Below are 16,165 nucleotides of genomic sequence, written 5' to 3' on the forward strand. Positions count from 1 at the left end.
CTCCACAATTTTGAGAAGTACCAAATAAACTTCAGCTCCCCCATCCCTCATCCCCATACTGCCCTTGAGTATAGACATTGTAGATGAAGCAGGCTAGCTCTTGACCATTGTGTTTAATGGCTAGTGAAGTGAGCGTTCTGTTGGTGTATGTGTGAGAGGATGCTTAAGCTCTGTTTAGAGCATCATATCTGCTTGATACCAGAGCAATTGAGGATGAAAATGACACCCCAGAAATACTGAAAGGCAAAACTACCAAATTACCGTGTTTGCAATCTAAGAGTTTATAGCACAAGGTATCTGTAAACCTGTTCTGTTTCTTATTTGCCCTTAACTCTTTACAATCAATATTATTGTCTTAAGTAATGAGAACAAGTGTGTTGTAGCCAGATTTGCTGATAATATAATCATTAATAGGAAATTACATTGTGAGGACATCAGAGTCTACAAAGGGATATGGTGAGTTAGGCAAAACCTTGGCAAATTGAATATAGTATAGGAAACCTTGAGGTTGTGACCAATAGAATAGAAAAATCAAATATTATGACAATATGTAATACAATACAGCACAGGAACAGGCCCTTCCATCCACCAAGCCTGCACCAATTTCTAATTCTTACTTGGACCTGCTACTTCTTGCCCATACATTGTTTCTATCCCTCCGTTTGTCTCCCATTAATGTGTCTTATCAAGGTACGCCTTAAATATTCCTAACATGCCTGCTTCCACCACCGCCACTGGCAATATGTTCCAGGCTCTCTGTTAAACATTTTCCCAGCGCTTCTCTCCTAAACTTACCCCCTCTCACCTTGAACCTGTGCGCTCTTGTAGTTAACTTTTCCTGGGAAAAGGCCTCTGACAATCCACCCTATCGATGCTCTCATAAATTTGTAGATTTTATCAGATCACCCCTCAGCTTCCACCTTTCCAGTTAAAACAATCCAGATTTATCCAACCTCTCCTCATAACTAAAACCCCCAGACCAGGCAACATCTTGGTAAATCTTCTCTGCACCCTCGCCAAAGCATCCATGTCCTTCTGGTAGTGTGGCGAACAGAACTGCATGCAACATTCCAAACATGGGCTGACAAGTTTTATATAGCAGTAATATAATTTGCCAACTTTTATATTTGATGTCCCGACTGGTGAAGGTAAGCATGCTGTATGCCACCTTGACCACCTTATTCACCTGTGTTGCCACTTTTAGGGATCTGTCGACCTGAATGCCCAGATCCCTCTGCATGTCAGTGCTCCTGAAGAGTTCTGCCATTTATTGTACAATTTGCACCTAAATTTAATCTTCCAAAATCCGTCACCTCCAGCATTTGTCCAGATTAAACTCCACCTGCCATTTCTTTGTCCAAATCTGCAATCTATCTATATCCTTTGACAAACCTCCTCACTGTCTAAAACTTTGCCAAATTTAGTCTGCAAACTTACTAATCTGATCACTTACATTTTCCTCCAGATCATTTATATATATTACAAACAACAAAGGTCCCAGCGCAATACCACTAGTTCCTGAGCTCCATTCTGAAAAGCAGCCTTCAACCGCCACTCTGTTTTCTACAACCAAGCCAGTTTTGTATCCATCTAGCCACCTCGCCCGGATCCCATGAAACTCTTTCTTTTGTAACATCCTGCTATGAAATACCTAATCAAATGCCTTATTAAAGTCTACCACCCTTCCCTCATCATTGTCACCTCCTCAAAAAACTCAATCAAGTTGGTGAAACATGACCTTCTCCAGACAAACTCATGCTGTCTATCACTAACCTGTCCATTTGTTTCCAAATGTGAGTAAATCCTGTCATGCATTCAACAGCTTGCCCACCACTGACATTAGGCTCACCGGCCTATAATTACATGGATTATCTCTGTTTCCCTTCTTAAACAAATGAACAATATTTGTCATTGTCTAGTCCCCTACAACCTCATCTGATGTCAAAGAGAATGCAAAAATATCTGTTAAGACCCCAGCTATTTTCTCCCTTGCCTCCCCAAATATTCTGGGATCGATCCCATCTGCCCCTGGGGACTTGTCTACCTTAATAAATTTTAAGACACTCTTCACTTCCTCCTTCATTATGTTTTCCTGCCCAAGAGTATTCTCGTACACTTCCCCAACCTCAACATCTCTCATGTCCCTCTCTTTGGCAAATATCAATGTGAAGCACTCATTAAGAATCTTGCCCATTTCCTGTGGCTCTACATATAACCTCCCTTCCTTTATCCTTGAATCGCCCTACTCTTTCCCTAGCTACCCTCTTGCTCCTAATATATGTATAAAACTCCTTGGCCTTCTTCTTAACCCTGCTGGCTAAGGACATTTCATAGCCCTTTTAAGCCCTCCTAACTCCCCATTTGAAATCCTTCCTACTTTCTCTATATTCTTTAAGGACTTGGACTGTTTTCAGTTGCCTAGACCTGAGGTCTGCTTCCTTTTCTTTTTGACTAAAATGATAATTTCTCCTGACATCCAATGTTCTCAAATCCTGTCATTTCTGACCTTCATTTTCACAGGAATATGCCTGTCCTGCACTCTAATCAAATGGCCTTTGAAAGACTCCAGCATGTCAGATATCGATTTACGCTCAAACAGCCTCTCCCAATCCACATTCACCAATTCTTGCCTAATTCAGTTGTAGTTGATCTTCCCCCAATTTAATGCCTTCTTCTAAGGTCCACTCTTGTCCTTATCAATAAGTATCTAAAAACCTAGGGAATTATGGTCAGTATTCTCAAAATGCTCCCCCACTGAAACTTTGATTACCTGGCCCGGCTCATTTCCCAATACCAAGTCCAGAGTAGCCCCCTCCCTCATTGGACTATCCACATACTATTTCAGAAAAGCTCTCCTGGACATACCTAACAAACCACTCCCCGTCCAACTCCCATCACTAACGGAATCCCAGTCAATATGGGGAAATAAAAATATACCTACCACAACAACCCTGCTATTTTCACATCTTTCCAGAATTTGACTACATATTTTCCTCCACCTCCCACTGACAGCTGGGAGATCTGTAGTGCATTCCCAGCATTGTGATTGCACCCTTTCTGTTCCTGAGCTCCACCCCATAATGCCTCACTGCGAGATCCCTCCAGGGTGTCCTCCCTAACCAGTACTGCAACTCTCCCACTTCTTTTGGTTCTTCCTCTGCCTTGTCTAAAACATAAATATCTCAGAACATTAAGCTGCCAATCCTGTTCCTCTTTCATTCATGTCTCTGTGATAGCAACAACATCATAATTACGTGCATTAATCCAGGCTTTAAGTTAATCTGTTATACTTCTTGCATTGAAGCAAATACAGCCAAGCCTCCAGTTCTGCTGAGTTTAGCAACTTCTCCCTGATTGCTCTTCCTATTAGATGTATTTGCCCTTGTCTCCAGCTCTTCCCCAGTCTCTACACTTAACAACCTGCTTCTGTGGTTCGCAACCCCCTGCCACACTAATTTAAACTCTCCCAAGTGGCACCAGCCAATCTTCCTGCTAGGATATTTATGCAACTTGTCTTTCTTGTACAGGTTCCACCTTCCCTGGAAGACAGCCCAATGATCTGCATATCTGAACCGCTCCCCCCACACCAGCTCCTTAGCCCTGAGGCTGTTCCGAGCCTCAATAGCACATACCATGGGGCGTTATCCTGAGATTACTACCCAAGAGGTCCTGCTTTTTAGTCTACTACTTAACTACCTGAATTGTCATTGCAGGACCTTGGCACTCTGCCTATTTATGTCATTTGTGCCAATATGGACAATGACTTTTATTTGTTGACCCTTCTATTTCAGGATCTCCTGTACCCATCCATGACTGTGGCACCATCCTGGAGTCTCTTTCGTGGCCACAGAAGCACCTATCTGTGCCCCTGACTTTTGAATCTCCAATTGCAATTGCTTTACTACGCTTTGTCCCTTCCGTCTGTACAGCAGGGCCAGCCGTGGTGACACTACTTTGGCTGCTGTTGCTGATGTCACTGCTGGGCCAACCCCCTCATCATTATTCAAAACAGAATACTTGTTTGACCAGGGGTTCAGCTGCAGTGGATTCTTGCACTGACTGCCTACCCCTTCTAGCAATCACTAATCTCCAAATACAGCGCATTTATGTTCTGCTATTTCCGCCACCTAAATTCAGACCCCACCATCAGAGATACATTTCCATTCCCACCCCTATCAGTGTTCTGCAGAGACCATTCCCTCTGCAAATCCATTGTTAGGTCATGCCCCCACCACCCAACCTCCACTTCCGGCACCTTCCCTTGCAGCTGCAAGAACTCTAAAACCTGCACATACACCTCCCTCTTCACCTCTGTCTAAGGCCCCAAAGGATCCTTCCATATCCAGCTGAGATTTTCCTGCGCATCCAAACACCTCATCCACTGTGTCTGTTGCTCTCAATGTGGTCTCCTCTACATTGGGGAGACAGGATGGAACTCGTGCAACGTTTCAGGGAACATCTCTGGGACACATGCACTAACCAACAACACCACCCTGTGACAGGCAACTTCAACTCTCCCTCCTATTCCGACAAGGAAATGCAAGTCCTGGACTGCCTCTACCGCCAAATCCAAGCTACCTGACCCATGGAGGAAGAACTTATCTACCGGCTTGGCAACAATGTCAATTTCACAAGTTTCCTCATTTCCCCTCCTCCCACCTCATCTCAGATCCAACCCTCTAACTCGACACTGCCCTCATGAACTGTTCTACCTATCTATCTTCTTTCCCACCTCTCCACTCTACCTTCCTATCCGACCTACCACATCACCTCTACCTCCATTTAACTATCGCTTTCCCAGCTACCTTGCCCTCCCCTCCCCGCACCCCCCCCAACCAAGCCCCACTCCACCCTCCTATTTGTCTCTTAGCTCCCCCATTCCTGATGAAGGGCTTAAGCCTGAAATGTCGACTCTCCTGCTCCTCGGATGCTACCTGACATGCTGTGATTTTCCAGCGCCATACGTTTCCGCTCTGATCTCCAGCATCTGCAGTCCTCACGTTTTCCTTCTAGTGGTCACCCATGTATTCTCCTGTACCTTGGTTGTGAACACATTTCTTCAAATTCTACCTATGACACACTCCACCATATGTGTGCTCCTTTCTATCTCCAACTGCAGCTAAAGCTGATCCACTCATTTGGTGAGCACCTGAAGCTGGGTACACTTCCTGCAGATGTAATTACCTGGGATGCTCTCAGCATCCATGATTGACACATCTTGCAGGCAGAATACAAAGCCCCACCAACTGACATGATGAACCCTCTGTTGGCTGTTAGATTACAAGTTAAATTTTAATTAGTTGCCTAAACATTACAGTTATTACTTTCTAATGAATAGCCCCCGAACTTACTATTTAACTGACCTCCCTATGCTAACCAGAAAATGGACCAACTGTACTAACTTAGAAAGACTGAGAGACACTTACCCTAAACTGCAGTGAGACTACTTCACCTGTAGCACCAAGGGAATGAAAGGGTTAACACAAACTAGCACCTGACCAGCACTGACCAATCAGAAAATGGAATGAATCTGCACAATACATGAATTACAACAAGTTAGCATGCAGGTACAGCAAGTAATTAGGAAGGCAGATATAATGTTGGATTTCATTGCAGGGAATTGGATTATAAAAGTCTTGCTGCAATTGTACAAGGCATTGGTGAGGCAGCACCTAGAACATTGCATGCAGTTTTGGTCTCCTTATTTGAGGAATATTCTTGAATTGGAGACAGTTCAAAGAACATTCACAAGGTGATTCCTGAATTGAAGGTTGAGTTTAAAAAGATTTGAAATTAGGGAAGTTTTTAACATTAGCTTCTAAAATCAAGAGTGTAGCCAACTGGGCAGGCAGATATGTGATTCATTTCCATGAGCTCTTGACTACCCTAAGTATCTAATTTAAGTTGAATATATTTCTCATTTTTGTTATTATCCTAATATTAATTGTGTAGCATAAATAGATTTTTAAGAACCATGAATGAAAATTACATATCCTAATCAATGCAGATTGTATCTTTCACACAGATGAGAACTATCTATTCAATCTGATTAATCAACATAATTCTATCTCATGGTTCTTCATGTTATGGCCTTCAGTCTATTTGATTTTTAAAATGCAGTTGACTCATTGTTTAATATACACTTAAAACATTGATCTTGGAGAAAAAAAGACCTTAGAATAGAATAATCAATTATACAAATAGGTACAAATTTATCTGTGTCTAATGTCATTGTTATAAGTTTCTAAAACACTGGCGTATTTACTGTACTACCAAATCTTAGTCTATGCAGAACAATGTTCAGTATGAAACCCTCTGCATGGATTGTTCCAGTTAATCTGTGATTTGTAATTACTACTGAATGATTCTTATCCCTTTATTGCTTTGTCACTTTTTAAGACTTTTAAAACAGTAGAATACGAGGATGAACTAGAACTGTTGACTGTTTTGGCAGTACCTCCAACAGACACCGAAGAAAAAATTCATCTCGATTTTTATGACAACCAATCTGGCAACTTAATTAAGAGTGTTCCTTTAAGAGAACCATGGAATGTTGTAAGTATGACCAATAAGCTGTCATTTAGTTTAATGTAATATTTGCTTCAGCACCAGAGACTTTGACATGTTCATACTTTTGGTTCTCCAGATATTGAGTTACCAGACCCAGTCATGTCACCATGATAGACAGACCAAACACTTCTTCATGGAAGCAGGATAAAAGAGAGTAAAGGTGATCAGGAGCGAGTCTGATCCACTTCTACATGCCTTTTGTCACTTACCAGAGCTCCATTAATGGAGGCCTGGGAATAGCTTTGTCAGCTTGCCCTCTTTAATTGTGAATAGAGGATTCTTTGGGAAAATGCAGAAAGGGAAATGAGAAGTAGAAATCTTCTTGTGCTTACTTTGAAATTGAGTGGGAAAGATGACATCTCTTTAGTATTAGATATCAATTAATATGGAACATCTTAATTTATACAGCTACTTAATTCCACTTGAAGAACTTCTGTAATTTTTATACCAAAAATTAAAGTTATTCTTATAGTTGTTTGGAAGGACAGAATTTGAGTATTGCCAAAAAAAAATTGTCAGAGCTTTTTGTCTTGCCCTCTTTGAGAGTCATAGAGTTGTACTGCACGGAATCAGACCCTTCTGTCCAAATCATCCATGTTGACTGGATATCCTAAATAAATCTAGTCGCAGTTGCCAGTATTTGGCCCATGTCCCTATAATTGTTTTCCTACTCATGTACCATCAGATGCCTTTTAAATATTGTAATTATACCAGCCTCTACCACTTCCTCTGACAGTTCGTTCCATACACGTACCACGTCTATCCAAGAGAAAGGCGGTATTAGTGAGTACAGTGGGTTCTTTCTTGATTATATGTTTTTGGAGATATGTCTCTTGATTAAACTTAAAATGTAAGCCATAGCTCTTAATTTCACCTGGTGCAGTGTTTTGTAGAGGAATAAGATGGTGTTATTTTCAGGATCTGTAGATTGTGAAGGAGCAAAAATGGCCTTTGCAGTGATAGGTACTTCTTGTCAGATGTGGGAGTTTAAAGAGAGTTTAAGGGTTACTGCAGATTATATCTGCCATAAATGCTGTTGGATGCGAATCTTATCAGATCAAGTGGATCGGTTGGAGAGACAGATAGAAGTGATGAGGAATTTGCAACAGCAACAGTATGTGATGATGGCAGTTATTGGAAGGGAGGAATGTCTCAGATACAGTCACATAGATGGATTAACTCCAGGAAGGGTAAGAGAGGTCGGCACCGAGAGCAGGAGCCTTTTGTGGATATACCCATTTCAAACAGGTATGCTGTTTTGGAAAATGTAGGGGGTGATGGATTCTCAGGGGAACGTAGCATGAATAGCCAAGTTTCTGGTATTGAGACTCGCTCTAATGCAACGAGGGGTATGTCTGGTTCCAAGAGATCAATTGTGTTAGGGGATTCTGTAGTCCAAGGTACAGACAGACATTTCTGTGGTCAGTAGAGAAAAAGCGGAATGGTGTGTTGTTACCCTGGTGCCAGGATCAAGGATGCCTCAGAGAGGGTGCAGAATGGTCTCACGGGGGAGAGGGGCCAGCAAGAGGTCATTGTCCACGTTGGAACCAATGATATAGGAAGGGAAAAGGTTGAGATTCTGAAGGGAGATTACAGAGAGTTAGGCAGAAATTTTAAAAAGGAGGTCCTCAAGGTTAGTAATATCTGGATTACTCCCAGTGCTACAAGCTAGTGAGGGCAGGAATAGGAGGATAGAGCAGATGAATGCATGGCTGAGGAGCTGGTGTATGGGAGAAGGATTCACATTTTTGGATCATTGGAATCTCTCTTGGGTAGAAGTGTCCTGTACAAGAAAGACGGATTGCACCTAAATTGAAAGGGGACTAATATACTGGCAGGGAAATTTGCTAGAACTGCTTGGGATGATTTAACCTAGTAAGGTGGGGTGGGGGGGAAGGAGGTGGGACCCAGGGAGATAGTGAGGAAAGAGATCAATCTGAGACTGGTATAGTTGAGAACAGAAGTGAATCAAACAGTCAGGGCAGGCAAGGACAACGTAGGACGAGTAAATTAAACTGCATTTATTTCAATGCAAGGGGCCTAACAGGGAAGGCAGATGAACTCAGGGCATGGTTAGGAACATAGGACTGGGATATCATACGAATTACAGAAACATGGCTCAGGGATGGGCAGGACTGGCAGCTTAATGTTCCAGTATACAAATGCTACAGGAAGGATAGAAAGGGAGGCAAGAGAGGAGGGGGAATGGCATTTTTGATAAGGGATAGCATTACAGCTGTGCTGAGGGATGATATTTCCGGAAATACATCCAGGGAAGTTATTTGGTGGAACTGAGAAATAAGAAAGGGATGATCAGTCGCCTCAGGCGACTGACTGTGTGGAGTTTGCACGTTCTCCCCGTGTCTGCGTGGGTTTCCTCCGGGTGCTCCGGTTTCCTCCCACAGTCCAAAGATGTGCAGGTCAGGTGAATTGGCCATGCTAAATTGTCCGTAGTGTAGGTAAGGGGTAGACGTAGGGGTATGGGTGGGTTGCGCTTCGGCGGGGCGGTGTGGACTTGTTGGGCCGAAGGTCCTGTTTCCACACTGTAAGTAATCTAAAAAAAATCCTTATTGGGATTGTATTATAGACCCCCTAATAGTCAGAGGAAAATTGAGAAACAAACTTATAAGGAGATCTCAGCTATCTGTAAGAATAATAGGGTAGTTATGGTCGGGGATTTTAACTTTCCAAACATCGATTGGGACTACCATGGTGTTAAAGGTTTAGATGGAGAGGAATTTGTTAAGTGTGTACAAGACAATTTTCTGATTCAGTATGCGGATGTACCTACTAGAGAAGGTGCAAAACTTGACCTATTCTTGGGAAATAAGGCAGGGCAGGTGACTGAGGTGTCAGTGGGGGAGCACTTTGGGGCCAGCGACCATAATTCTATTCGTTTTAAAATTGTGATGGAAAAGGATAGACCAGATTTAAAAGTTGAAGTTCAAAATTGGAGAAAGGCCAATTTTGACGGTATTAGGCAAGAACCTTCGAAAGCTGATTAGAGGCAGATGTTCGCAGGCAAAGGGACGGCTGGAAAATGGGAAGGCTTCAGAAATGAGATAACAAGTATCCAGAGAAAGTATTTTCCTGTCAGGGTGAAAGGGAAGGCTGGCAGGTATAAAGAATGCTGGATGACTAAAAAAACTGAGGGTCTGGTTAAGAAAAAGAAGGAAGCATATGTCAGGTATAGTCAGAATAGATCCAGTGAATCCTTAGAAGAGTATAAATGAAGTAGGAGTATACTTAAGAGGGAAATCAGGAGAGCAAAATGGGGACATGAGATAGCTTTGGCCATTAGAATTAAGGAGAATACAAAGGGTTTTTACAAATATATTAAGGACAAAAGGGTAACTAGGGAGAGAATAGGGCCCCTCAAAGATCAGCAAGGTGGCCTTTGTGTGGAGCCACAGAAAATGGGGGAGATACTAAATAAATATTTTGCATCAGTATTTACTGTGGGAAAGGATATGGAAGATATATACTGTAGGGAAATAGATGGTGACATCTTGCAAAATGTCCAGATTACAGAGGAGGAAGTGCTGGATGTTTTGAAACGGTTAAAAGTGGACAAATCCCCAGGACCTGATCAGGTGTACCTGAGAACTCTGTGGGAAGCTAGAGAGGTGATTGCTGTGCCTCTTGCTGAGATATTTGTATCATCGATAGTCACAGGTGAGGTGCCGGAAGACTGGAGGTTGGCAAATGTGCCACTGTTTAAGAAGGGCAGTAAAGACAAGCCAGGGAACTATAGACCGATGAGCCTGACCTCAGTGGTGGGCAAGTTGTTGGAGGGAATCCTGAGGGACAGGATGTACATGTATTTGGAAAGGCAAGGACTGATTAGGGATAGTCAACATGACTTTGTACATGGGAAATCGTGTCTCACAAACTTGATTGGGTTTTTTGAAGAAGTAACAAAGAAGATTGATGAGGGCAGAGCAGTAGATGTAATCTATATGGACTTCAGTAAGGCGTTTGACAAGGTTCCCCATGGGAGACTGATTAGCAAGGTTAGATCTCATGGAATAAAAGGAGAACTAGCCATTTGGATACAGAACTGGCTCAAAGGTAGAAGACAGAGGGTGGTGGTGGAGAGTTGTTTTTCAGACTAGAGGCCTGTGACCAGTGGAGTGCCACAAGGATTGGTGCTGGGCCCTCTACTTTTTGTCATTTACATAAATGATTTGGATGCGAGCATAAGAGATACAGTTAGTAAGTTTGCAGATGATACCAAACTTGGAGGTGTAGTGGATAGCGAAGAGGGTTACCTCAGATTACAACAGGATCTGGACCAGGTGGGTCAATGGGCTGAGAAGTGGCAGATGGAGTTTAATTCAGATAAATGCGAAGTGCTGCATTTTGGGAAAGCAAATCTTAGCAGGACGTATACACTTAATGATAAGGTCCTCGGGACTGTTGCTGAACAAAGAGACCTCTGTGCAGGGTCATAGCTCCTTAAAAGTGGAGTCGCAGGTAGATGGGATAGTGAAGAAGGCGTTTGGTATGCTTTCCTTTATTGGTTAGAGTATTGAGTACAGGAGTTGGGAGGTCATGTTGCGGCTGTACAGGACATTGGTTAGGCCACTGTTGGAATATTGCTTGCATTTCTGGTCTCCTTCCTATCGGAAAGATGTTGTGAAACTTGAAAGGGTTCAGAAAAGATCTACAAGGATGTTGCCAGGGTTGGAGGATTTGATCTATAGGGAGAGGCTGAACAGGCTGGGGCTGTTTACCCTGGAGCGTCGGAGGCTGAGGGGTGGCCTTAGAGTTTTACAAAATTATAAGGGGCATGGATAGGTTAAATAGGTAGAGTCTTTTCCCTGGGATCAGTGAGTCCAGAACTAGAGGGCATAGGTTTAGGGTGAGATGGGAAAGATATAAAAGAGACCTAAGGGGCAACGTTTTCATGCAGAGGGTGGTACAAGTATGGAATGAGCTGCTAGAAGATGTGGTGGAGGCTGGTGCAATTGCAACATTTAAAAGGCATTTGGATGGGTATATGAATAGGAAGGGTTTGGAGGGATATGGGCCGGGTGCTGGCAGGTGGGACTAGATTGGGTTGGGATATCTGGTTGGCATGGATGGTTTGGACTGAAGGGTCTGTTTCCATGCTGTACATTTCTATGACTCTGCTTGAAATAGTTGCCCCTTAGGTCTCTTTTAAATCTTTCCCCTCTGACCTTAACTCATTGGAATATTTTGCAAGAATAAAGATTCAAGGAGAAAACAATACTTAAATAGCATGAGAGGAACGCACTGGTTGGCAAGTGGATTTTGACTAATAGAAGCTTTTCAGTGGAGAATGCACCATTAATGGTGATTGACAGTTCACAGCTAAGCTTTGTTAAATTTTAAAGCAGGCAGATTCACTCTGATTGGTCAGGTCATTGCCCTGAGAAATGAACCAGGAAATGGCTGCCACTTATTTTGTTGAATTGGAATTGGTGTGGTGTGTATTTGTTATTTCTGTCTTGGAAGAGCAGGATCCTGATATTAAAATATGTAGCTTCTAGTTGGCACAAGTGTGCCACACTGGCCAAACAGACAATCAAAATTACTTGTCTGTGTAATTTATGGCATGTTGAGAATTATCCAGCAAATGTTTCTGCAATTGAGCAACATGTCAAGTGTTTGGAACTGTTTGAGATTTTGCAAGCATGGGCTGGTTGAGTATGGTCGTTACCTTGCTGTTGTGAACAGCTTAAAGGGACCTGCTGTTCTATATGAGCGGCTAGTGTTGGGAATGTAAATGCACACTTATTTTCAGTATTAGTACCTATAGCCAAGCTGCTGTAACCACTGGCCATGGTGGCGTATGCCAACCCACAGAAGCCTTCAACATTTTCCTGTCAGCTAATGGTGCCTGGTTGGAATGAATTTTGCCAAGGGCCTTCACACCATACCCATATGCATTCTTGAAGCAGAGCTTTGGATGTCCTACTGGTCATCTGGCTTTGTCTACCTCAGCATTTGGAAGGTTCTTGGGCATGCAACTATCTTGCAGCCTATGAATGTGCTTGAACCTATAAGATCTACTCATTGATGACTACGAAGGAACTTCTAAGCTCTGACTTTATGAGGGCTGCCAGATTTGTTTCTTTGTCCTTTTCAGGATTTCTCAATGTACCATAATATAATCAATTGGTAATTTCCAATTGTACAGTGATAAGATGCTATATACAGAAATGGGCCATTTGACAAGACAGGACCACACTGGGAGTTTGCTTGACATTAACCTAATCCTTCCCATTCCCTTTTTTATTGTTTATTTCAAGCAACTATGTAAAATTCCTAAGGAATGTTAGACCTATTTCACAATGGTTTGTCGCTGAGAACTTCATACTTTAATTACCCACTGAAGAAGAATTGTCTAAATTCCATTAAATTTTAAAATTACCTCAAATTTGTATCTACTTTCTGACAATGAGAACAAGGTTTACTTGATAACCTTCATAATTTTGATGGTCTCTCAACCATATACCCTATTAGCCTTTTCAGTAATGAGAAAAGTCTAAAATACTGTGGTCAGAATCATGGAATTCACAGAATGGAAATGGTCTTTTCCAACACCAGCCATTTTTATTTTAAAGTTCTTCCTTCCCTTGATCTTCTGCAGATCCTGACTCCTTGCATTGCGCGTGGTTTCATAGAAATGTGAGGCTATTATGTGGGATTTGGGATAGCTGTGATAGTTTCAGTTGAGGCAAAAGCAGCAGAGCTCTCACTGACCTCACCCTGTAAGATTAGAATGAGAATATTGCTTAACATTCCTATGACTGATCATTATCCAGAAATGCATGTGTGTTTACCACATGAGAACAAGATTGGGTTCAGCTGCAGTAACCTCTGCAATTGAATACTCAGTACAATTGGCAAACATTATTTGACTGTAATGTGTTCGATTGCAGATTCCCGCAGCTGAATCCAATCTTGTTCTTACCTGGTAAACACATACGCATTTCTGGATAATGATCAGCCATAGGAATGTTCAGCAATATTCTCAGTCCAGGTCTGAAAGGTGAGGCCAATAGGAAATCTACTACATTTGCCTCACCTGAAGCTGTCACAGCTGTACCAGCACAGAATGGGGGTTATACCTGCAACTTTTCCAATTTGTTATTTATTCTTTGGATGAAATTGTAAAACCAATGTGAGTGAAAAAAAATGGAAAAATATCTGTGGTTTCTCTTACCCAGTTTTGCAATTTTGTTTTCTTAAATTTGCAGACTTATAGCCATCAATTGTTCTTCGACAGAGACACTATTATACATGTAGAACTGCTGCCACCTCGAACATTTTGCTGTCATGTTTACAAAATGGATCAACATATGGGTGAAGATGGAGATTAAAATAATGAATGATGCATCCAAGTTTGCTAATCTGTTACTTAGAATGAAGAGCCGTTTGATCTGGCCTTTTATTTTTCAATTAACTTCATTTATTGTCACTGCACCACTGTAATGGCAAAGTCTATGATGATTAAACTGTGGGGATACTGAATCATAAAATGGCCAACAAGTAACTTCAGATGTCAATAAAATCTCTTCAGGCAAAATAGCATTTTGTAAAAACAAAAATATTTTGTGCTCGCAGGATTATATAACTGAGAACTGTGAGGCACCAGTCACTTGCGACAGATGGTTGGAAATGTGTCATAAGATTGTAACGCTTGCAACATTTGGATGAGATTCTAAACCAGAATATCCAAACTTGAATGTTTTATACAAACATTGGAACACTAAGAAAGTGACACAGCTTTGGTTGATCCCATGAATCTTTGCAACATATGTAAAGCTTAGCAAAGGGAGATTGCACTTCCTATTATCTTTGAGCTGTTTTTTCACATAGCATTGCGTTATGCTGGTTCTTGAAGCAGGATTTCAGTTGTAAAAGAGAGCATTCAACAGGAATGTAGTGCAGATTTACAGAGAACATTTCAGCACCGGTTGTATAGCTGTACTGTGCAAACACTAAATATAGCCTGACAATTTTTAGGACCTTGTACATAATAAATGTGTTCTTATAAAAACTAAGCTAGTAATTTTCCAATTTGAGAGGTTTCTCACTTCATTTAAATAAAGCATGTGATCTGATAGAAGGCAATAGATTATAATTAAGTTGCTATTGGACAGACCTCAGTAAGTCTTGTACATTTCTACGAAGTTGTTACACATGGATAAGACCAACTTTCAACTCATCTTAAAAGTTATTGTTTAATTAAAAGTTTTAGTGATCAGAGGCATCTCTCTCCACAACACTGTCGGCAAAGCCTTTGCTTGGGTCATTTTGACTTGTCTGCTGAAACTGACAGAACGTGTATACCCAGAGTCAAAGTGCGGCTTCTGAGCTAAATGGTCAACAGTAGTCATGATCATCTCCTATCACCAACTGCAGGAGAAGTGCAGAGAACAGAAAATGCCCATGTGTCACTTTCAATGACCTTATCAAGACATTCGACCTGATCTGTAGCAAAAGCCTTTACAAGGTTCTGAAAATCGGCTGTCCACCGAAACTTATGAACATGATAGAATCCTTCCACAGTAACATGAAGGGGATAGTGCAGTTCAACGGCAGCTCTTCATAGCTCTTCCTGACATCCGAAGCGGCATTAAACAAGGCTGCATCCTTGCTATGCTCCTGAAACATGACTTTGGCACTGCATCGGAGGGGATTTACCTGTGCACTAGATCAGACAGCAGGCTCTTCAACCTGGCCTGCCTCAGAGAAAGACAAAAGTAAATTCGGCACTCATCAGGGACATGCTGTTTGCTGATGACGCTGCAACTGCAGCACACACCCAGCAGGAACTCCAGTTACTGATAGACTGCCTCTCTCACGCTTGCAAGGATGTCGGGCCGACTATCAGCCTGAAGAAGACGAGCGTCCTGGGACAGGGCACAGAGGCACCACCGGTCATCATCATCAACGACTACAAACTCAATGTTGTCCATCAGTTTACCTACCTTGGCTCTATCATCACTGACAAACTCTCATTGGACACAGATCGACAAGAGGATTGGGAAAGCAGCCTCAACTCTTGCTCGCCTCGCCTCCAAAATCTTTCAATCGATTAAAATTCAAGAAAAAAAGCTAATACTATTGCCATCTCTGGACCATCCTGTAACACTGTACAAGACTGGATTATTTTCAAAGTTCGGACCCATTTCTTTATTCTTTAGCAAGCCACTTTGGGAGGATTTGTAACCATAAATATTTCAGAATATTGCTTTAGAGCAGGAGAAGTGTTGAAAAAATATTTACAGAATACTTAACCGGAAAGAGAAAGCATGGAAGAAGAAACAAAATAAAAGCCTTTTTCAGATCAAATCTGTTATCCTGCTGCCTTCATAGACTGTGCTATTGCATTCCCTGAAGTTTGTTATACACCTATTAATTATAATTTGATTACATTTTATCTTGATTTCTTTTCCACTGGCACTACAGAACGATGTAATCTTGATCTCCCCTGCACTCAGTACATCACTGTCACATCCCTCTTAATTTCTACCACTACTACAATTGCATCTATTTCATAGTGATTCAAACTCCATCTGCTTTCTTAATAATAATAATACAAGAGAATATAGTTTGT

At 41.8% G+C, this 16,165-nt stretch overlaps 1 protein-coding gene across 3 annotated transcripts in view; it reads left to right on the top strand.

Annotated features, from left to right (window-relative positions):
• Positions 1-15,900, top strand: part of dcaf17 (ddb1 and cul4 associated factor 17) — a 52,588-nt gene extending 36,688 nt beyond the window's left edge. For 2 of the 3 annotated variants that reach the window (XM_072579320.1, XM_072579321.1), the window contains 2 exons: positions 6,400-6,555; positions 13,800-15,900. In XM_072579320.1, coding sequence (XP_072435421.1) covers positions 6,400-6,555; positions 13,800-13,922 — 279 coding nt within the window. In that variant the 3' untranslated portion in view covers positions 13,923-15,900. The remainder of the gene's footprint in view (positions 1-6,399; positions 6,556-13,799) is intronic. The other variant, XM_072579322.1, reaches the window with a different exon arrangement.
• The last annotated feature ends 265 nt before the right edge of the window (positions 15,901-16,165 follow it).

This window comes from Chiloscyllium punctatum, chromosome 10 (assembly GCF_047496795.1).
Source record: "Chiloscyllium punctatum isolate Juve2018m chromosome 10, sChiPun1.3, whole genome shotgun sequence".
Taxonomy (NCBI): domain Eukaryota; kingdom Metazoa; phylum Chordata; class Chondrichthyes; order Orectolobiformes; family Hemiscylliidae; genus Chiloscyllium; species Chiloscyllium punctatum.